This window comes from Geotrypetes seraphini, chromosome 7, assembly GCF_902459505.1.
Source record: "Geotrypetes seraphini chromosome 7, aGeoSer1.1, whole genome shotgun sequence".
Classification (NCBI taxonomy): domain Eukaryota; kingdom Metazoa; phylum Chordata; class Amphibia; order Gymnophiona; family Dermophiidae; genus Geotrypetes; species Geotrypetes seraphini.
In genome coordinates this window covers 161,104,288-161,127,307 of record NC_047090.1, presented here as the reverse complement: position 1 = coordinate 161,127,307, position 23,020 = coordinate 161,104,288, and the positions used below count along the sequence as shown (strand labels likewise).

General features: G+C 43.1%; 1 protein-coding gene across 5 annotated transcripts in view; it reads left to right on the top strand.

Annotated features, from left to right (window-relative positions):
• Positions 1–23,020, top strand: part of WDR20 (WD repeat domain 20) — a 98,218-nt gene that overhangs the window by 34,388 nt on the left and 40,810 nt on the right. For 3 of the 5 annotated variants that reach the window (XR_004540080.1, XM_033951377.1, XM_033951375.1), the window contains exon 2: positions 10,538–10,720. The exons of 1 other annotated variant lie outside the window; for it this stretch is intronic. Coding sequence is in view for 2 of the 4 variants with exons in the window: in XM_033951377.1 (XP_033807268.1) it covers positions 10,538–10,720 (183 nt within the window). In the remaining 2 variants the exon portion in view is untranslated. Of the gene's footprint in view, positions 1–3,566; positions 3,700–10,537; positions 10,721–23,020 lie in introns of those variants that run through there. One more of the 5 variants, XM_033951376.1, reaches the window with a different exon arrangement.

Here is a 23,020-nt window from a genome sequence, read left to right as displayed (position 1 = left end):
CGAGTCACGGGCCATAAAGTTCGAACTATGGCGGCATCTGTAGCTTTTCTCAGATCAACTCCAATTGAGGAAATCTGCAAGGCTGCCACTTGGTCCTCGGTTCATACGTTCACCTCTCATTACTGTCTGGATACTTTCTCCAGAACGGATGGCCATTTTGGCCAATCTGTTTTGCAAAATCTTTTTTCTTGAATTGCCAACTCTCCCTCCATCCCTTTATGCTTAGCTTGGAGGTCACCCATATGTGAGAATATGCTGCCTGCTTGTCCTGGGATAAAGCACAGTTACTTACCGTAACAGTTGTTATCCAGGGACAGCAGGCAGATATTCTCACGACCCTTCCACCTCCCCTGGTTGGCTTCTTGGCTAGGTATCTGAAGGGTCATTCCATGTCAAGTGATCAGATTCTTGGAAACTGCCCTGCATGACCATCACGGATTTTGATGAAACTTCATATGCAGAGTCCACCATGTCTCAAACGAACTTTGGTAAAGTTTTTGTTTTGCCTGTGGAATATTTGTGGAGATATAGCCATTTGTTTGACCCCATACCACAATGAAATACAGTACGACGATGACATTCTGACAACTTTGAGACACAATATCTCACGAGCTATGTTTCCAAAAAAACTGAAACTTAGCTACCCTGCACAACTTTTGGAGCTCTATTCAGTGCTACCAATAATAATTTTTGTCGAGCACTGAGTGAATGGCTGAATTACAGTAAACTTGGCCGAAAAAATTAGTGCTCCAAAAAAAAGTCAAAGTTTGACATTACTTAGCTCCCACAATAATTGAGTAATAAATGCGAAATTTGGCGCATAATGTCTCAGTACAACGTTGTTTTCAAAAGTACAATTTCAACCTCCAAGCTCTTTCCATTAGTTTACAAATTAAGTGTAAAGTTGCTAATTTGTGTAAAAAGGCCAAAAATAGGGTATTTTCAGCCTGCTTTTACAGAAAAACATCTTTTAGAAACTCTTTCAAATCAGTCTCATTAGAAAGAGCATATTTCAAACCCCCTAGAAAAGTGGACTTCATTTTTCAACGCAGGTTAACAATGGCTGGAAAAGGGGGACAAAGTTGGGAGACGTTGCCACGGCAACAACCTCTAATTCAACATAGTTCTGTCATTTTTAAAGTTACAGTTTTGTATTGACGTAGTATTACTACTACTCTATTGCGTTGGTCCATGGTGACATTGTCACTACCAGTTCAAGAGTTTGAACTGGCAACCCCATTGCCATAGGGGTCACGCCCGATAGCTGTGCAATACCAGCCACGGGTGGGCCACTTCGTCCAGGTTCCCAAGCCTCGCATTTGGTTTCTTTGTCAAGGTTCCAAAGCCTTTTGTTGGTATCTTTCTGGTTCCAAAGCCAATGATTAGGGTGTCTTATCCTAGGTTCCCAAGCCTAAATTGGGTATCTTATATGGTTCCCAAGCCACTTTGTTGGCATCGATTCGTTGGTATCCATTTTAAACTGAATTAATAATAATGTGGATCTGAAAAAGAAAACAAGTTGTAATTTGTGATCTGCATGCAACAAAATTATCACCTCAATTTCTAGTTAGGAATAATCATTAATTAAGAACACTATAATTGTACCCAAAGCTTGAGTAAAAATAAACAGGGAAAAACAGTGTGAAAAGTGACATAATTGTAAGTTGAAACGTAGGCCGTTGCCATGGTGACATCTCCCAACTTTGTCCCCCTTTTTCGGGCATTGTTAACCTGCGTTAAAAAATGAAGCCCACTTTTCTAGGGGGTTTGAAATATGATCTTTCTAATAAGACTGATTTGAAAGAGTTTCTGAAAGGTATTTTTCTGTAAAAGCAGGCTGAAAATACCCTATTTTTGGCCTTTTTATACAAATTAGCAACTTTACACTTTGTAAACTAATGGAAAGAGCTTGGAGGTTGAAATTGTACTTTTGAAAACAACGTTGTACTGAGACATTATGCGCCAAATTTCGCATTTATTACTCAATTATTGTGTGAGCTAAGTAATGTCAAACTTTGACTTTTTTTGGAGCACTAATTTTTTCGGCCAAGTTTACTGTAATTCAGCCATTCACTCAGTGCTCGACAAAAATTATTATTGGTAGCACTGAATAGAGCTCCAAAAGTTGTGCAGGGTAGCTAAGTTTCAGTTTTTTTGGAAACATAGCTCGTGAGATATTGTGTCTCAAAGTTGTCAGAATGTCACTGTCGTACTGTATGTCATTGCAGTATGGGGTCAAACAAATGGCTATATCTCCACGAATATTCCACAGGCGAAACTAAAACTTTACCAAAGTTCGTTTGATACATGTGGGACTTTGTGCATAAAGTTTTATCAAAATCCATGATGGTCATGCAGGGAGCCCTTGATCACTTGACATGTAATAACCCTGAACTGAGGATCCTTACAGGAGACGCGCCCCCTAGTTGGGTGGGAAGGCACGCACGTATGCGCGGTGCAGCACTCAGAAGCTCTTATAAAGATCTTCAAGCAAGTCTGCTTTCGAGGCTGTCCGCTGCGGGGCTCCGTCGGTGACGTCACCCATGTGTGAGAATATCTGCCTGCTGTCCCTGGATAACAACTGTTACGGTAAGTAACTGCTTTCTGTGCCATCCTTCTTCTATAATGTGGGGGTCTCCTTTTGGTAGAACCCAATGGGTTAACTCTGGCCTTCTCAAGGAGACAGGAATTGAATTCTACCTGGAATCTCTAATGTGGAGGAGCACAAATTGCAATGGCATTCTTTAGATGTCACACATTCCATTAGGAGGTCTGATGAAGAGGAGAGGTGACCTCCATGTCCGCTATGGCATGTTATAATGCTACCTAAATGGCCACCTTACTCTTTCTCAACTGGAAAGTGATGCATGACATCTTAAGTGGTGGCCCAAGCAGTATTCTTGGAAGCTGTATTCTTGGTGACCTGGTCTTCACTGCCATCCTCTGTGGGATATTTTAAGTGATATTCACTTTTAAAGGAGATGTGGATTTTGGCAGAACTGTATGCTAGGGACTTGTCTATTCCCTCCCAGATAGGGATTTCTTTTATACATCCTACTGGTCTAGCTGAATGAAAAGGAAGGTGAAATTTAGTCTTACCTTTTAACCTTTTCTTGAGTTCTGCTAAACCAGTCTAGGGCCTGCCCAGGAAGACTGCAGCATAAGTTAGTGCTAGTAGGTTTTACCTGTCCTAAAGCTGCTTCTTATTGTGTTCTTCAGTAGTTTACATAATTGTTTTGCCCTTTGTTTAATGTGGTTGATCAGAGGGACTTTGAAATGGCTACTTTGCCTAATTCTGCTTGGACAATAGCATATTGAAGAATTCTAGCCTGCACTAGCTCTTATACTGGTTACATCATTGACAAAGTTCTTCTATTCATAAAACACATAAAACTGAACTAACACAATCGGAAATGTCTCAAGCATCACCTGCAACTACTACATATGAACTTCCAATAACATGATAACTCAGATGTAATCCTTAACAACTCAAAAAAAATGTACAAACTACTCCCTAAATACTTCTAATCTCTGGACAATCCATTTGTAATCCATCTTGAACCGTAAGGTAATGGCGGAAGAGAAATCCCTAATGTAATGTAAAGTTTCAGTATCTCTACCTCCATCTGCTGCTTGGTAAAAGAAACATCCTGCTGGTCTGGACTTATCCAGCAGAATCCAAGGAAAGGAAATTAACAGGTATGATTAAATTTCACTTTTGGTTTTTCAGCTTTATTTTAAGATGTTGAATACAGTATGAAGTCGGTACTATTTTTGCTTTTTTTTATTGTTTGTAGCCTACTCATCTTGTCCTACAATCCGCCTTGAACCACAAGGTAATGGCGGAATAGAAATCACTAATGTAATGTAATCTTGTGATGTATAATTAGTAGTGTGTCCTTTTTCAGTTGATAATATATGGGTTAGACCTGTATACTATTAATATTTTGTACATATGCTGGGATAATCAACTAGGGATCTGAATCTGATATCTTGAAAACTAAGCAGGGTGGGTAAGTATTGGGATAGGAGTTTTAGCAGGGATCAGTGGGTGCTGATGGAATTAACTTAGTCCATGTTTTGTTTGTTTTTCTTCCTTGTGAGCTATCACTGATTAGTTACCATTAAAACTATACTGGATCATTATATTGCTGATGGTGGCATCTTTGAAGCAAAACATTATGTAGGTCCTTTTTAATTCTGGGATCCTTTTAGAAAGCTGTGGTAAAAATTGGCTTTAGTGTGCCCTTGCTGTGGCCATAAAACAAAATCAATTTTTTATTTAATTAATGGCTGTGCCCTGTTGTTGCCTAGTGTGTGGCCATTTTTTTTTTAATTACCACAGAAGCACTGTCTACAAAATAGGTGGTGATAAGGGCTCCCATGTTATGTAGATGCACTAACCAGTTATCACAGGAATTCCCATTTTCCATCCCTGAAAACTAATTAATGCATGGTTTGCATGCTTGCATATAAAACCACACTCGCCACATTGGGCTCTTTTTGCTGCTTCAGGAATGTGTTAGTGCCAAATGCAGCTTTGTGAAAGGAGCCCTCTGATACTTAGGTCCCATGGCAATTTATAAATTCTGACTAAACTTGTAAAATATGGCAATTTCAGAGTCTCTCAAAATAGATAAATTCCAATTGGGATAAGAATTCTTTACCATTTCAACCATTTTCAGTGTTTTAAGTGCCTTGTGATCATCAAAAGAATACATTCTTTTTTGAATATTTTCCCTGTTCTTCATAAGCCTTTTCTCCCAACAAAGTGTGTCTTGCTTTTGAATTTCATTTAGTTTTTGACCATGGTCTTTGCTCTTGTATTTATTTCTCATATTAAGTAAAGTTCAAAATAAGTTTTTCCCTAGCAACAGCAGCAGATTAATCCAGAGACCAATGGGATAGCACACATCTACCAGCAGGCGGAGATAGAGAAACTGATTAACAGGTGGTCCCATTGGTTGGCACTCCTCCTGTATCTCCAGTATTCTCTATCTCCCAGCAGGAAATGGTTGCTATTCAACTAGCTCCTGAATTCCAGTCACAGCCAGAACTTTATTTTCTCCTATTGAGGTTTCTCTTCAGTGAGACTGCCATTCTGTTTCTCCTGTTGAGGTTTCTCTTCAGTGAGACAGGGGTGTCCGGCTGAACGGTGCCGGCTTTAGGGGTTACACCTGGGCCCCCCCCCCAGGTCCCTGCCTCACCTTCCCTCCATTGCTAGAGGGTCTGACTGGGTCTCAATTTTTTTTTTCTTCTTTCCCTTCTCTGTAAAAAAAAAAAAAAAAAAGAGACCACAGTTGCTACATTCTGCTCTGTTACTGCTGCTCAACCAGCTTTAACTGGCTTCAACCGGCCCTAACAACAAGTTTGTGAGTATGTCTCTGCTTTTTACTGTTGGTTGAACTTCAGGTTCTGTTTGGGAGTCTTAGTAATGTGGATTCGGTCAACGTATGTTTAAGGAATGGATATTTTATTGAGGCTAAGTTTTATGACTAGAAATCCGTGGAGGGAGCCGGGACTTCCCGCCCTTTGCATGCACGCGCTTGGTTTCCTTGTTGGTTACAGCGCGGCAGTAGCGGTGTGATTTCATGCTCGCACTTGTTCTCATTGTTGGGTTTCAGTGCAGCAGTAGTAGTCCTGTTTATTCTGAGGCTCTCTTTCATCGGTGTTTGTCACAGCCTTGTGCAGCTGATTGTGCAGGTGCCGGTTTATAGCAGCGCGCATGAGATGGGACATGTTTTTTCCGGCGCTGTAGGCCGTTCTTCTGGTTATTCCCTGAGTCTGATTTTCTTTCTATGCAAGCCGCGGCAGGGTAAATTTTGCGGGGCTTGAATCCGACTATGTTTCTAGGAACGTTGATGCAGCGGCCACGTGTCAGCGAGAATCAGGCATGCACTTGGGTCTCTGGCGATGGCGGGAGAGCTGCAGCGTTCCGGTAGTTTATTTCCAGCTGACTTTGGTCAGGGCATGCCGGGGCTTCTCTCCTTTCCGGTTCAAACAAGTTGTATGTGTTTCACCAGCTTTGGGACAAGCTTGGGCAGCTTTATATGTCTATGTCTGTGTTCCTGCTGTACTCCCTTGAAGGAAGCTGCTTGTTTAATCAGACTCTGGGGTTAACACTCAAGGGGTTTACCAGAGAGACTCTGACCTGTGCTAGGTCACCCAGTCTCGGTTTGTCTCCGGACTGGGGCGACATACGGCAACTCACGGCACGGTGAGTTCAGCAGTAAGATACCTGTATTTCACACCGGTATCTCATTGTCTCTCTTGGGGTCCCTGCAGATTGAGCCTTTGTCTGTTGGTAACTGTCCTTATTTGGGCCTTTGTGCTGAGCTCCATGTGTCTAGTAGTGGCACAGGATATATATGCCTAAAGGTAGTACAAACAGTTTCCAAGTTCGGACTGTCTCTATGGTCATAATGACACTGCGCATCTTCCTGCGGCCAGGACTCTCTTTCTCTATTTCTGAGGGGGCCTGGACTTCAGATTTCCATGCTTATCACGCTGGTTTCTCCTATTTTCTCATGGCACATGCTAGACGGACCCCCCAACCAGACAGGAAGGGCTGTATAGCTCCTTTTAACCAGGAGCCAGTTACCTATTCTATCAAACCCGCGGAGGATCACGCGCTTTGTGGCTGTTAGCCTCATCCCTGAAGCTCTCATTAGCGATGTGAGCTTTGTCTGATACCTGTAAGGATGCTGTTGTTTTCCACGGGGCGGTAGATGGCAGCATCTTGATTGAGTCTAGTATGTATTCACTTTAAAGGACATACATATTTCGCTCTTGTTGCTTGAAGTTAGTACTGTTTTCATGGTTCCAGTATATTCCTCTTTACATTGTGAAACTTGATTTTTCCTAGGAGAATCTTCTTGCAGATCCTACAGTTCTCATCCTGCCATTCCCTGACCTTCTGCACTTCATTCTGAGGGGATCTTGACTTCTTCCAAAGACTCTTCAGGCTTTCTCATGAGGGAGAAGACACTATAATGTCAGGTCAGGGGGCTGTGAAGATTTTTCAGGATGCTTGCAATTTTGCATCCTCCTCAGGTTTCCAGTTCGTTCTTGGAGTCTCTATGTTTTGTGTTTCCCTTTTCAGTGTTACTGGTCCTCAGGGCAGTTCTTGTAGTTCTTTGGGAACTAAGGGACGTTGTTCCACTTACTGCATGGTGCCCAAGACGGGGGCATTGGGCTTGCTGGATCCCATTCTGCTGAATTAGTTTTTCAGGGTTACACATTTCTGCAGAAAAACTGGGAGAATATTTACATTTTCCCTATGGATTCCGAATCGGCACTAGGTTTCTTGCCTCTCTTTGAGCAGCGCTTTCGGTTTTGGCACATGCCATTTCATCTACCTAAGGCTTCAAGAACATTTTAGAAAATGTGGGCAGTTGTACCTTTTTGGCGCTACCAGGTGATTCACCTAATTTCTTCTTGACTGACTGCTTGATTCGGACGTCTTCCAGTCGGGCCATTTGACTGACACAAAAAGGGTGGTTTCTTTTCCTCAGTTCTTTGGACGTGAATCTTCGAATTTGCACAGCGCTATTTTCTCCTGTACTATTTATAGGTATATCGGGGAGATGTTTTTATTCATATAGGAGAGAAATGTGTTTCTTCCCAGAGACTAGGGCGATGGGTCACAGTCTCAGGTTTGCATTCTTCTTTGGTCACCATGACCCAGAGTATGGGATTCTGTACAGGTTATAGGATCCATGTTGCGAACTCCACTGGGAACTTCGACCTGCTTTCCCATTATAACGCTACAGCAGTCGCTTTTGTTCCGGTGGTTCCCGGTATCTCAGGGCTCCAATTATTTGGTAGGTTCCTCATGCATCGCTCTGTATGATTTGGTGGCTCAGCGAGATTTCTCTTTTCAAAGGCATGCCTCGATCTTTGCTGGACTAGCTCATGGCCACCAAACATGTCAGGTTAGGGTGCTCGGTGCCTTCCATCCTCAGCTCCAGGAATCTGGTCTTAAGAGGCGACTCAGTACTTGTTCATTCTTCTACTCTTGAGCATGGTCAGGCTACTTTTCTGGAGCTTCAGACCATTCTTCCGGAATGCCGCTGAGGGTCCTTTCAGTCAGTATTATGATGGGGGTATTTCTCTACAGCTTGGGCAGTAGGTGATGTACTCAGTTGCCAGGTACAGTTGTTGTTCTACTTCAATGGGTGGACCCTCATCTTTCTCTTCTGTTGGCAGATCATTTTAAGGGTCAGGAAAAGAGTTTGGATAGACTTTCTCTCCGCAAAATCTGAGCATGGCCCATTTATTGTATGTTACAGTGTATAGCACTGAGTACGCTCTAGAAAGTTAGTAATAGTGAAATCTTCTACATCCTGGATATTGGGAATTTTGGCTCAGGCGTTTCAGCTCTTTTTATGGACGTGAGATCTGGAACTAGACCTCATGGCCTCGTCTCACAATTCAATGCTTCCTAGCTTCTTCAGCGGGCACAGGGAGTGGGAGTTAGAGGGGGTAACAGCGTGGCTTCTTTCTCACCTCTGGTTTCTCTTTTTCAGTGTTTTCCCCTGGCTGTTGATGGCTTGGATTTGCCATCTCAAGCTTGCTTTCCGGGCACAGTATTTGTAGAATCTCTGGCTTGGCTGCGCCATCCTTGCTATGTGGAACTGATGAGTCTTTCGACAGCCGGACTAAGAAGTTTCCTGGTATCTCCGGATTTGCTCACCTAGGGTCCAATCAACATGGATATTCGTACTACTTTGGTATTACGACCTAGCTTTTGAGAAGTCATTACTGACGTGTAAGGGTTATGCGAAGCAGGTTGTTTCTTCTCTTATCCAGGTGCTACAGACGTCTTCACCTGTGGCTTCTGCTTCCTTTTGGAGGTTTTTCCTTTCTTGGATACTTCTCAACATTTGCACCCCTCCAGAGTTCCTTTTTGGTACAGGTGTATTGCCGAGGGCTTAGCATTCAATTCCCTTCAGCTTCAAGTGCCATTCTTAGCTTGTTACAAGGGCTAGGTATATTGCTCTTCGATTACTTCTCAGCTTCATGTAGTTCAGTTCCTAAACGGAGTACGGTATATTTGTACACCTCTTAGAAAGCCCTGTCCGGAGTACAATCTTCAGGTACTTCTTCGCAGTTTACCGAAGGCTTCATTTCCTCCTTGTGCCGTTGAACACAGGATTTCTTGTGGCCATGACTTTGGCTCTGCAGTTTTCCGAGTTGCAGGCCTTGTTCAGCGGGGATTCCTATTTCTGATTTCCAAAATCTGGGGTATCAGATCGGACAGTACCACAATTCTTTCTAAGGAGGTATCATCCTTTCTTTTATGACACGCTCACTTTCCTTCCTTCTTCCTGGGAGGAGAAATGGGGAGACGTGCTTTTATTCACTGCATTTTTTTGAAAGTGTGTAGCGTTCTCCGCGAGCAAGGTTTCTAATGACTTTTAGTTGTTTAGATCACCTTTTTGTATTCTTCAAGGGACGCCTCAAACATATGGCGGCATCCAAAGCCTCCATCGCTCGATGGGTCCAGGAGGACATTCTTTACGCTTGCTTGATGGCAGGGAAGCGGTTGGCAAAAGAACTTCATGACCATTCCATCAGAGTGATGGCTACTTCTTGGACTCGGTCCAGAGGTTTTTTCCTTAGAGGAGTTTTGTCTTGCGGCTACTTGGTCTTCCGAGAGTGCTTTCTCTCAGCATTACTGGTTGGATGTGGGGGCACATGCGGTAGATGCGTTTAGTTATCGGTTGTTGCGGAGGCGACGTTTGCTTCCCACCCAGATTGAGGCTTGCTTTGCTACATCCCATTGGTCCCTGGATTCATCTGCTGCTGTTGCTAGGGAAGGAAAAATTATGTTCTTACCTGTTAATTTTCTTTCCCTTAGACGCAGCAGATGAATCCAGAGCCCCACCCTTTCTGGATATTGTCTGTCGGTTTTTTCTTTTGCAACTTTTGAAGTTTGTTATTATTGAGGGTTGTAATCTATATTATTGCCTTTTGAGATTTGTTATGGGAAAGAAGTTTTTTTTTTTTCCATGCTATGCCTATTGATGGTTACGGATGCTTGGGCAAGGAGCTGTACTGAAGATACAGGAGGAGTGCCAGCCAATGGGACCACTGTTAATCAGTTTCTCTATCTCCGCCTGCTGGTAGATGTGTGCTATCCCATTGGTCTCTGGATTCATCTTCTGCGTCTAAAGGAAAGAAAATTAACAGGTAAGAACATAATTTTTCCTTCTGTTGACTAATTTTTATTTTTTAAATAACTAAGGGCTCCTTTTACTAAGGTGCACTAGCGGTTTTAGCGCACGCTAGACGCTAATGCCTCCATTGAGCTGGTGTTAGTTTTTCCACGTAGCGTGGGGGTTAGCACGCGCTAATCTGCAGTACGCGCTAAAAACGCTACTGCAGCTTAGTAAAAGGAGCCCTAAGTAGTTACCTACATCAAAAATGTTTACCGAATAAGACTTAATGTAATTGGTGCAAATAGTGCTGATAGGCAGAATGTGCAGTGTATTATTTTAAGTGTGGTGGTGCCTTTTTTTTTTTTTTTTAACAGGCTGCTGATTTGAGTAAACCAATAGACAAAAGGATATACAAAGGAACACAGCCTACGTGTCATGACTTCAATCATCTAACTGCCACTGCAGAAAGTGTTTCACTTTTAGTTGGCTTCTCTGCAGGCCAAGTCCAGCTTATAGATCCTATAAAAAAAGAAACCAGCAAGCTATTTAATGAAGAAGTAAGTATTTAAAAAATATATATATATAGTGTATATATAGATATATATTTTAATACAAGGTTTTCATAGTTTGCTTAGATGTAAAGATTTATTTTATTTTTTAAGGAATTGGCTATGTATCACCAATACAGGCATTCCCTGGGTTAAGAACAGGTTCCATTTTTTTAAACTGTTCTTAAGTTGAATTTGTATGTAACTGTGATCCTAGTATTCTTCCCACCTTCCCCACCTCCTCGAGGCCACTCTTGCATTCTTTTCCATCTATCCCACTGTTCCCTCTCTGCCACCACATTCAACACCCCGTGCATCTCTACCTCACTCCTCTCCCATCAACATGCCCAACAATTCTCTTCATCTCCCCATGTGCATCATCTCTCTTTCCCTTTAACTCACACCCAATTCTCCCTTTCTATTCCACCACCTCAGCATCTCTTTCCTGCACTACCTCCATTGTTCCATCCTATAGCTCATGCCCCCTCCCTCCTTCCATCCTATGGCCAATGTGCTCCCTCCCTCCTAAATCCCAACATGCCTCTCCCTCCCTCCCTCTCTCCATTCTGTGCCCCAAGTATGTGCCTCCCTCCAGTGGGTATTTACCTTCTTCTGGCCAGCTTCCTCTTCCTTCCAACTGCAGTCATTTCTCCGCACAAAACTGCGGGCAGCGGCTCCTACATGCTGAGCCTGAAGCTTTCCTTCTGACATCAGAGGAAGTTCCTTGGACATCAGAGGGAAGGCTTCCGGCTCAGTCACAGGATGCACATAGGAGCCACTGCCCACAGCTTTGTGCAGAGAAACTACCGTATTTTCACGTAGATAACGCGCACCCGTGTAAAACGCGCACACGGGTATAGCGCGCGGGAAACACAAATCTATGTAAAGAAATTTTTATATACTGCGCATGCCGCCCTGACCCACCTCTGGCTGCCCTGACTCTCCTCTGGCTGCCCTGACTCTCCTTTCACCCGCCCCGACTTTCCTTTCGCTGCCCCGACTTTCCGTTCGCTGCCCCGACTCTCCTCTGGCTGCCCCCCCTTGAAGTCCTGTCCCCCCTTGAAGGTCTGCCTGTCCCCCCTTGAAGTCCTGTCCCCATCCTGAAAACCTGATGCCCCCCCCCCCCCGGACGCCCGATTCATCATCCGGAAGGACCACTCGCACCCCCACCGCTCGCACTCCCACCCCGATGGACCGCTCGCACTCCCACCCGAAGAACCGCTCTCACCCCCACAGCCTCCCCCCCTCCCCCATGGAGAAGCTGTCTACCTTGTTTCCGGATGCCAGTGAGCCCAGCTGCTTCCTCTGCCGGCGGTCCCGCCCTTTCTCTGACATCAGAGAAAGGGCGGGACCGCCGGAAGAGGAAGCAGCGCAGCAGGGCTCAGAGAAGGGGCAGGACCGCCGGCAGAGGAAGCAGCTGGGCTCACTGGCATCCGGAAACAAGGTAGACAGCTTCTCCATGGGGGAGGGGGGGAGGCTGTGAGGGTGCGAGTGGTTCTTCGGGTGGGAGTGCGAGCGGTTCTTCGGGTGGGAGTGCGAGCGATGGGGGTGCGAGCGGTCCTTCTGGATGATGAATCGGGCGTCAGGCGGGATGGGAACTATGTAAAAAAAATTTTATATAGCGCGCTCACGCGTATACCGCACAAGGTTATGCACGGTTTGTAAAAACACGTATAACGCATGTGTTATATGCGTGAAAATACGGTACTGTGGCTGGAAGGAGGAGGGAGCTGGTCTGAAGAAGGTAAAAATTTGCTGGAGGGAGACATACTTGAAGAAAATGGAGGGAGAGGGGCGTGTTGGGACACCAAAGGTAGAACAGGACCCGCCCCCATTTGTAAGTACGAGTCCGACGTAAGTCAGATATTCGTAAAATGAGGACTACCTGTATTCAGTTAGATGTGCAGTGTATATACAATGAAAGTAATAAGGGTGGTGGTATAGCAGCATTGATATACTTATTATGCTCAATCAGGTTTTGTTTTATTATCTTATGTAGCACAAAATGTTACATCCTAACTGCTATTTGTAAATGTTTTTTGTGTCGGAAATTCTCAAGCTGGTCTTGGGGTTTCTGTTTTTCAAGATTTCCATAATAGATAAACATGATATAGATTTATTACACACTAGAGCAGGGGTGCCCAAAACGTCGATTGTGATCTACAGGTCGATCGCAAAGGCATCGCCGATAGATCACAGAGCCAGTGTTCTCCCTAGCATTCCCCCAGTCACTTTCTCACCTTTAAAAGTACTGTACTTTAATTACGGCAGCCTGCAGAGTGAACATAGCAGATTGCCGTCAACCTCTGTAGCATGTTCTCTCTGCCGCGGTCCCATCCCCGACGTCAGAGGAGGTACGGAACCACAACAGAGGGAACATGCTACAGAAGCTGTCGGCAGCCTGCTACGTTCGCTCTGCAGGCTGCCGTAATTAACTTTCAACTGTGGTAGGCCTAGAGGGAAGAATGGAGGTAAGAACAGACCTGACAGTCACTGTGTGCAGGGAAGTAGCGGAGATAGGGCTCTGCACGTCAGGGTAAAATTGTGCCCTTTGCAAGGACCTCAGCGGGAGGGGGATAGCCTTGGAGACGCTAGATCGGGTGAGGGGGGAAGAGACAAAAGGACCTTGAGGAGGGATGGGAAAGCAACCTTGAACCAAAAGGGAATGGGAAGCCAAGGCAGATAAGGCAGATCCTGGACTACTAGAGGGGTTAGAAAGGTTGAAACACTGAGCCAAGGAGAGACAGATGCCAGGCCCTGGGGAGGGGGAAGACAAAGAGAGTGAGAGAGATAAAGACCTGGACCAAAGGTGGGAGGACTCAAAATGTTAGCAGTTGGAAGATAAAGGAAGAAATCTGAAACAAAGAGGAGGCAGAAGAGAGGGGGGCAGATGTTGCACCATGGGAGGTGCAGACAGAAGAGACAGAGGGGGAGAGACCCTGAGGAAGAACAGAGAGATGCACGATCATAACAGGAGGGAGAGAGAGGGAGACCTATGTTGCCAATAGGGGTGGAGGAAAGAGGAAGAAAAGCTGGACTCCTGGAAGGACAGAGATGTTGGTTGGGGAATGGAATGAGGTCTGGAGGACAGAAGAGGTGCACTCGGTATATATATATATATATATATATATATATATATATATAAATAAATATGGGTGGGGGGTCTTTTACTAAGGTGCACTAGCTGATTTAGCGCTCGCTAAATGCTAACGCGTCCATAGAATATAATGGGCGTATTAGCACTTAGCGCGTGCTAAATTGGCTAGTGCACCATAGTAAAAGAGGGGGTATATGTTTAGTATTTTTATTGTTGGTAGATCATTTTGACTTGGTCATTTTAAAAGTAGCTTGCAAGCCAAAAAAGTGTGGGCACCCCTGCACTAGAGGCTTATGTTATGTATATTTACTGTAGATATCCTGAAAACCAGCCGGTTACAGGATACCCAATACAGGTTTAGGAAGATCTGTACTATTATAATGCACTTTATAGGGATCTATAATGGTCAAAAAGTCATAGATAAATTGTGGAAAGAACAAAAGCAAAATATGGAGGGAAGAAGAGTGAAAGTTGTTTATCCCATTCTTAGAGGAGTGAGAACAGAGCAAGCATGGGTAGAAAAAAAATTGAAGGGCTATTGGGTGGCTTGGTAGGTCAATAAGTGAACATAGACTGATGGAAAGAATTGTATATACTCAAATATAAACCGAGATTTTGGGGCCAAAAAATGCTTCAATTTATATTCGGCACTTGAATAATGGCTATGTTAGTTGTGTCTCAATCAAAAATAGTACCCGTACTCAAACTCATAAACTGGGCCAACAATGAAACTAAGGAGTAGAACCTGCTCAAAAATAGAGACGAAGACTTAATTTCTCAAGTGCCCAAGGTCAGCAGCCAGAACAAATCATGGTTGTTGAACCAGTGACAGGGTTATCATCGAATATTGTCTTATTTTCTCTATGAGCCTTTTTTTTGGTTATATATAGTTTATACTGTTGTTTGTTTTATAGTAAATTTATTTTTACTCTAGTTAATGCTGTAAACGTGTGGTACTTAGCTCGGGCTAAAGAAAACGCCCGACGAACTTCCCACACCCGGTTCGCAGATGGAAGATCTCCGTTTCGCTCTTGTGAAACTAGTAAGAGCTTCTTCAGAACAGCATGTTGTTTAGCTTCAATACTAAAATGAAACAGATAAAACCATCTTTATTTCAAAAATACTGTTACTGCTTAGTAACTAAAAACTTCTTAGTTAGTATGTCCTAAGAAAACACACATGAAAACCCCCACCTATCGTAGTTTTAAAAGACAATCTGTATATGGTTAAACCCTATGTTTGCTTACAGATCCGGAACAAAGTCTACATTATACTTACTAAGCTTCGGTCCGTGACTGTGCTCCCCACTGTATTATATTGAGGGAAGTGACCATAAAGGCCGGCTGAGATCTCAGTACTTAAAGATCTCTAACGGCGTCTGACGTCATTTCCGGAACGGCTTCTGATTGGGAAACTAATCAGAAGTAAAATGTAATTAATTTTACTGAGTTAAAGTGGTAAATCCATCCCTTAAAGTGGTAAATCCATCCCTTAAGAAAACTTGCCAGTTTAGTGAAATGTTTAGACCATTAGGTTGTACTGTTTGAAGTCTATCTATCCATTTCTGTTCGGTTTGAAGTAATCTTTTCCCCCTATCCCCCCCTCTGCAAGATTCCGGAATATGATCTATAACCATACATGTCAGTTGTTGAAATGTATGATGGTGAGTCAAGCAGTGCGCTTCCAAAGGAGCTTCCTTTCTCTGCAAATGTAAACACGATTTGTGCTCAGACATGCGTACTCTAAATTGCCTGGTGGTTTTCCCTATGTATATTTTGGAGCAAGGACATTTGATCATGTAAACCACATGATCTGACCTGCAAGATGTTCTGTACCTTAAGGTATATGTTTTGTGATTCAGCGGGTTTTCAAATGAAGGTCCTTGAATTGTTAAGGGGCAGATTTGACAACTGCCACATCTTGAGTAATATCCATTAGAACTCTCCCGCGGAGTATGAAAACTGTGTCCCCTGAAGAAGGCATTTTTACATGCCGAAACAGTGATCCTTGTTGGGACTATTACTTGTTCAATAAAGACTTCACTATTGGTTGAAAAGACACCTCCCTTGCCTTTTTTGTTTGACTGTCTTTACTTGAAGGCGAGGTGTTCTTCTGCTTGCTTGCTTGGTACCTCATAGCATTGACTCAATTAAAATCTGCAAGAACCATGGCAAATTTGGTTTTTAGAGCTGACAACCATTCATTCAGTTACTGTTTTTACTTTTCATTTTGCTTTTGGTTCAAGTTAGTTTTCTTCTAGGTGTCTGTATAGGCAAACCTTTATGGGGTTAGAATATTTTTAAAATATAGATATTGAGTTACTTCTACATTTTTTGTTTTTGTTAATTTATATTCTGCCTTTATCCAAGGTGGATAAAAGTAAGATACATAATTTGTAAAAAAACTTTTGTTAACTTAATAGCATAAGGTTCTGGAATACAAGAGTATGTTCCTATTATGGGGGTAATATGCATGCATGGAGTGCTAGATCATGAAATCATTACTAGAAAAGAACTGGAAAAATTAACATGGTTGCTATAATTTACAAAGAAATAAAAAGGTATGTATCGTATTTTCTTTTTATTAATCTTTATTGAACAGAAATAAAAAGATGACAGTGCTAGAAAACAATGAATCATAACAAGTATTCCAATGATGATGATCTGAAGAAAGGAAGATTTCTAGTCATTTTTGTTTTTTTTTAAATTTACTGTAAACTGTTATGAATAGTGTTATATCAAGAAATGAAATGCAATGAAAGGTGACATGCAATAGAATTTTAATGCCTTCATTATTATCCCACCAGACCAGTCCAGAAACCTGGGTTTGCCCCTCTACCAGCAGATAGAAAAATGATACTTCAGAGACCTTTAATACAACAGGCACCATGCAGCCACAAGTCACCCAGCATAGGGTAGGCAGGCTACCTCTCCAGTGACTTTTGGACAGTCTAAAAGGGCTACTGGGAAACCAGTTGGTCAATTGCCGTGCCCCCCCTCCCCCCCCCCCATTGTTGGCAGCCACAGCTGCTGGTAGGAGACACCTAAGGGGCCACTGAAAAAAGGTTCTCAGCCCAACCAAGAAAAGAATGATGTGGAGCCATGAAACTTATTCTACACTTTTCTTGACACTTTTCATTTCAATGATATGAAATGAAAAGTGTAAAAAAGTGTGGAATAACTTGTAAATTTAATGGCTTCATATCATTTTCTTCTTGGTTAGGCTGAGAACTTTTTAGTGGCCCCTCATAGAGGTGTCTGGCTCCTTCTCTGACAGATTAATCATTGGCCAGCCCCTTCCCTTCCTACTAATCCAGGCCTAGGAGTTGAAAAATTTACTAGAATTCTCCGTTTTGACTTTAAAGAAATTAAGAACTGTTAAAAGATTTTTTTGAACCTCAGGTCTTCACTCTTCATGAAATTGTTAGCTTTTTCTCAGATTACAGTAATATAATTTTTGTTGCAGATATACAGGAGTCCATACTTGAGCTGTTGACTCCCATTTTCTGCAAGCTTCAGAAGGGTATCACTTTAAAAACCTGAAACTCCTCCCCTTCTGCAGTGGAGAGCAGCACCCTCCTCAGTTTTCCCTTCTGAAAATGAACTCAGAAGGTGTCTCTTGCTCTGCTTTACTTTGTTATTTTCAGATGTTTTTTCTGTCAGATTTTTGAAATTCTTTGTGACTTTTGGAAGTCCCATGCTCTAGCATACTTTGTTGGGGAAAGGACACAATCCCATGGGGGAGGACTGCTGCTCCCAGACCAATCTCAGAGTACCTGTGGAGTCAGCCTGCTTTGGGTTCTACTACAGCTCTTAATCCTTTTAATATGTTGTTCTATATATCTGCGGTATGCAAAGTTGTAACCTGTTGCTAAACCTTCTGCTGTGTATGTAAACTTGTAACCTGGGCTCTTCTGGGTGATGGGCTAGAAATCCAAATAAATAAATAAGAGTTCTGGGTCCGTCCGCCCTGTGAGCAGCTGGCCTGCTGATTTTATCAGAGGCTTGAGTGCAGGCTGTGTGGCCCCTAAGTAAGAACAATCGGGGTATCGGAGCCAGCTGCATAATTTATCTCCTGTCACTGTGTGAGGAATCTTGGGGATGGGAGTCCATAATCCATTCAAATAGCAGAAGAATTCCTTTGATGGTTGAGATCGGAGCAATTTCTAAGGCAGAAATCCTTTTCCTGCAACTGGGCTGATTCAGACAAACAAGCATGATAAGAATAGCCTTACAGGGTCAGACCAGTGGTCCATCTAGCCCAGTATCCCATCTTTACAGAGGCCAATCTAAATCACAAGTACCTGGCAAAAACCCAAACAGTAGCAGCATTCCATGCTACCATCCCATGTCTGTCTCAATAGTAAACTATAGACTTTTCTTCCAGGAACTTATCCAAACCTTTTTTTAAACCAGCTACATTTACTTCTCTTACCACATCCTCTGGCAACACTTTCCAGAGTTCTCTGAATGAAAAAATATTTCCTCTTATTGGTTTTAAAGCATTTACTTGTAACTTCATCAAGTGTCCCCTTGTCTTTGTAATTTTTGAAGGAGAGAAAAATTGATCCACTTGTACCTGTTCTACTCCACTCAGGATTTTGTAGACTTCAATCATATCTCCCCTCAGCCGTCTCTTTTCCAAGATGAAGAGTCCTAACCTTTTTAGTCTTTCCTCATACGAGATGAGTTCCATACCCTTTATCATCTTGGTCGCTTTTCTTTTAATGTTTTCTAGTGCTACTATATCTTTCTTGAGATAAGGAGCCCAGAATTGAATGCAATACTCCAGGTGAGGTCACACCATTGAGCGATACAGAGGCATTGTAACATTCTTAGTCTTGTTAACCATCCCTTTTCTAATAATTTCTAGCATCCTGTTTGTCTTCTTAGCCACCGAAAAGCTTCAGCGTATTGTCTACAATGACATCCAGATCCTTTCCTTGAGCGCTAACTCCTAAGGTAGTCCCCAGCACCAGAAATCACAATGAATACTCCCATTATTCCCTATGGGGGAACATTGGTGGGGGTTCTGGAATCCTGTGGATTACAGGATGAGAGGCAACATGGATTCACTAGAAGTAGGTCTTGTCAGACAAATCTGATCAATTTCTTTGACTGGGTGACCAGAGAATTGGAAAGAAGGAGTGTGCTAGATGTGGTGGTGTATTTAGATTTTAGCAAAGCATTTGACAGTGTTTCACACAGACGTCTAATAAATAAACTGAGTGCCCTCGGGATGGGCCCCAAAATGATGGGCTGGGTTGAATGGAAGACAGCAAAGGGTAGTGGTTATTGGTGATCACTCTGAGGAAAGAGATGTTCCAGTGCAATAGCTGAGACATTCTAGACAAGTGGGTAGTGTCCCCATGTCCACGTGCCATCTGCAGAAGGAATCCAGTTTGGATTTTTCTTTGCCTCTTCTATACTTCCTTGAGCTCCTTAGCTTCACCTACAATTTTTTCCTTCTATATGCGTGTCTGCAGGAGTGTGTTCATTCTGCTCTCCACATTTTATTATTTTATTCAGTGTTTAGTTCCTTGGGTTTTTTATTTGGGGGGGAAGGGGGGTATTTTTGTTCTAGGAGCTATGCCTGCATTGAGATCACACAGACTTCATGTTCTTTGCCATGGCCATGAGGTTTGCAGCTGATATTCTCATGTTACTCCTTTTAAGCAGAATAGTTATTTATGACCTTGATTGTTATGGGTGTCTCTACACGTTGGTTTGGTGGCCCTTGGTGCTTGGGTACTAACTGTAGGTGGAGCTAAAAAGCTCAGTGAAGTACAGCACAGAAAAATCCAAACTGGATTCCTTTTGCAGATGGCACACGGCCATGGGAACACTACCCACTTGTCTAGAATGTCTCACCTATCTACTGGAAAAGAGCTTACCAGGATAAGTACTGTACATACCGGTAATCTCTTTTTACCAGTGGGGACTGTTGTTTTTAACATTTTTATAAGCGATATTGCTGAAGGGCTGTCAAGTAAGATTTGCTTCTTTGCAGATGATATCAAAATCTGCAATAGAGTAGACCCCCAAATGGTGTGAATAACATGAAGAAAGACCAATCTAAGCTTGAAAAATGGTCTGAAATAAGGCAGCTAAAATTTAATACTAAGAAATGCAAAGTTAGGCATTTGGGCTGCAAAAATCGGAAGGAACAGTACAGTTTAGGAGGTGAAGAACTGACAGAAGAGCAGGACTTGGGTGAGATTGTATGTGATGATCTTAAGGTGGCCAAACAGGTAGAAAAGATGACTGCAAAAGCTAGAAGGATGCTAGGATGCATAAGAAGAGATATGGCCATTAGGAAAACATAGATGTTGATGCCTCTATATAAGACTCTGGTGAGATCCTGTACAATTTTGGAGACCAGACCTTCAGATTTTAAAAGGATGGAGTCTGTTCAGAGGAAAGCTAGTAAAATGGTGCATGATCTTCATCATAAGGCATGTGGGGACAGACTTAAAGATCTCAATATGTATACTTTGGAGGAAAGATAGTAGATGACAAGTTTCAAGTTTATTAAATTTTTACTATACCGACCATCAACGAGTATCTAGCCGGTTTACAAGTTAAAAATAATACAATAAATAATATAATTGAAAAGGAAAAAATAAAAGGGGATTGTGAACATTTAAACTTTAACTAGACATACTGGAAGGTGAGGGCAGGGAATAATAAGATAGAAAGGGAAAAAAATACATTATTCAAAAAAAAAAAAAAAATTTTTAAAAGGGAAGGATGGAACATAAGGAATGGGATCGCTTCTTAAAAGCGGTTGAGGTATTGAAGAATAAGTTATGCTTGAGAGCAGGAAAACGCGTCTTGGAATAAGAAAGTTTTTAATTTAGTCTTAAATTTATCTAGTGATGTCTCGAGACGAATATGAGATGGCAATGAGTTCCATAGGGTAGGAGCGACTACCGAAAAGTTGGTCTTTCTCGTATAAAAGAAATCTTTGATTGTGGGAATAGATAGCAGGTTTTGATCGGCTGATCTAAGGGTCAGAGATGAACAGTAGGGGATTAGAAGTTTATCTAGGAAAGATGGTTGGCGGGAGAATCTGATTTTGAAGACTAACATAATTGTTTTGTATGTGACACGATGGGTTATAGGTAACCAATGAGCTTCTTTCAGGAGAGGTGTAACATGGTCATATTTTCCCAATTTGTAGATAAGTTTTATGGCTGTATTTTGTATGAGTTGGAGTCGCTGTAGTTCTTTTTGAGGGAGACCATTGTAAAGAGAATTACAATAATCAAGGTGGGAGATGACAAGCGAATGAATTAGAGTTGTGATAGCAGTAGTATCGAGGATAGATGATAGAGAACGTATAAGCCTTAGTTTGTAAAAACAAGTTTTTACAACTGTGCTGATCTGGTCATGAAAGGTAAGATCCTTATCTAGGGTAACCCTAGGGTCCATCCAGTCTGCCTAACCTGATTCAATTTAAATTTTTTTAATTTTTTTCTCTTAGCTATTTCTTGGCAAGAATCCAAAACTCTACTGTGCTTGGGTTCCAACTGCCAAAATCTGCGTTAAAACCTACTCCATCCCATCTAAACTTTCCCAGCCATTGAAGCCCTCTCCAGCCCATCCTCCCCCAAATGGCCATATACAGACACAGATCGTACAAGTCTGCCCAGTTCATTATTTAATATTATTATCCCAGGACAAGCAGGCAGGTATTCTCACATATGGGTTACATCATCAATGGAGAAAGGTAGGGGAGGGTCATTGGGGTGGGCAGACTAGATGGGCCGTGGCCTTATCTGCCGTCTATTTCTATGAGCCCGGATGCAGACACCTCACAAGCAGACTTGCTTGAAGAAACTCGAAGTTTCGAGTCGCCCGCACCGTGCATGCGCGAGTGCCTTCCCACCCAACACAGGGTGCGTCTCCTCAGTTCTCAGTTTTCTGCAGAGCTGAGAAATCCGTCTTTGACTCTCTGCGTTTAACTTCGTTCACTTTGTGCCTTCTCTCAACCGCGGTTTGTGGTTTTTTCTTCACAAATCGCTGTTTTATTTTATTTCTTTAATTTTAGTTAAAAAAAAATTTTTTTCTTCTTCCGTTCATTTTCCGGGACAGGCCACTCAGCTGCAGCCTGAGGGTTTCGACTTTGCGGTGGCTATTTTTCCGTCTATGTCCCGGCCTGCTACAGGCTTTAAGAGGTGTAGCAAGTGTCAGCGCGCGATCTCTCTCACGAACGCTGCCTCAAGTGCCTTGGGCCGAAACATTATCCTAGGTTGTGCCTGCCTTGCCAAACACTTCAGCCTCGTGTTTTCAAGCGTCGTTGCATTCTGGTGGACAAGCTATTCGAGATGGAGTCTCCTACTGATCCCTCGACTTCGAAAGCATCTTAGGCCTCGACTTCCATCGTGGCTCCTTCTGCGCCTCCTGCTTCCACCTCGAGCCTCATCAGACACTCGTCGTTTGCAGCAGCTCTTGCTTCGACGTCATCTGCTGTATCTTCCCCTGTTTCCTCAGGTCAGATAGTTCAGCAGTCGGTTCCACCGGTTGTGATTCAAGTGTCCAAGACTTCTAAGTCGAAACACACTCACACTACCTCGAAGGAACCTCCAGCCAAAGCAGGAGGTCCGATTTCAGACGCGGATCCATCCTTGCCGGCTTCTTTCCAGACCATGCACTTTATTAAGTTCCTTACTAACATGGGACCTAAACTGCTTCCTCTTATCCAGCCTGGGCATTCAGCAGACTCCTGCAAGGTCGAGCCGCTTCCTTTGCCCCAGTCTGAGCTTCCACACTCTTTGCAGGGAGCAGAGTCTCTGCGAGTGTCTGGTCTGCCATCCAAGCACGAAAAGCAAGGAGCAGATTCTTTGCGAGTGCCTCGACGAGAATCCTCACACTCTAAACAAGGAGCAGAGTCTTTAAGAATGCATCGAGGTTCCTCCACCAAGCCTCTGAAGCTTCGATCTACAGCCTCTAGCCCTATTCATGCATCGGCTGCTTACGTCTCCGAGGCGAAATCTCCTCGATCCTTGAGATCTGGTTCCAGACAGTTCTCACCACCATTCGAGGCCTTCATCGAGGTATCCTTCCAGGCATCGTTCTTCTTCTCAGGATAGACCATCTTCCTCGAAGCCTCGATCTACTCCAACCTCGACCAGACCACCGACTCCTCATTCGAGGTCTCCGATGCCGGACCTCAAGGATGTTCCGGGTCTCGATTGCCTCGTCCAAGTC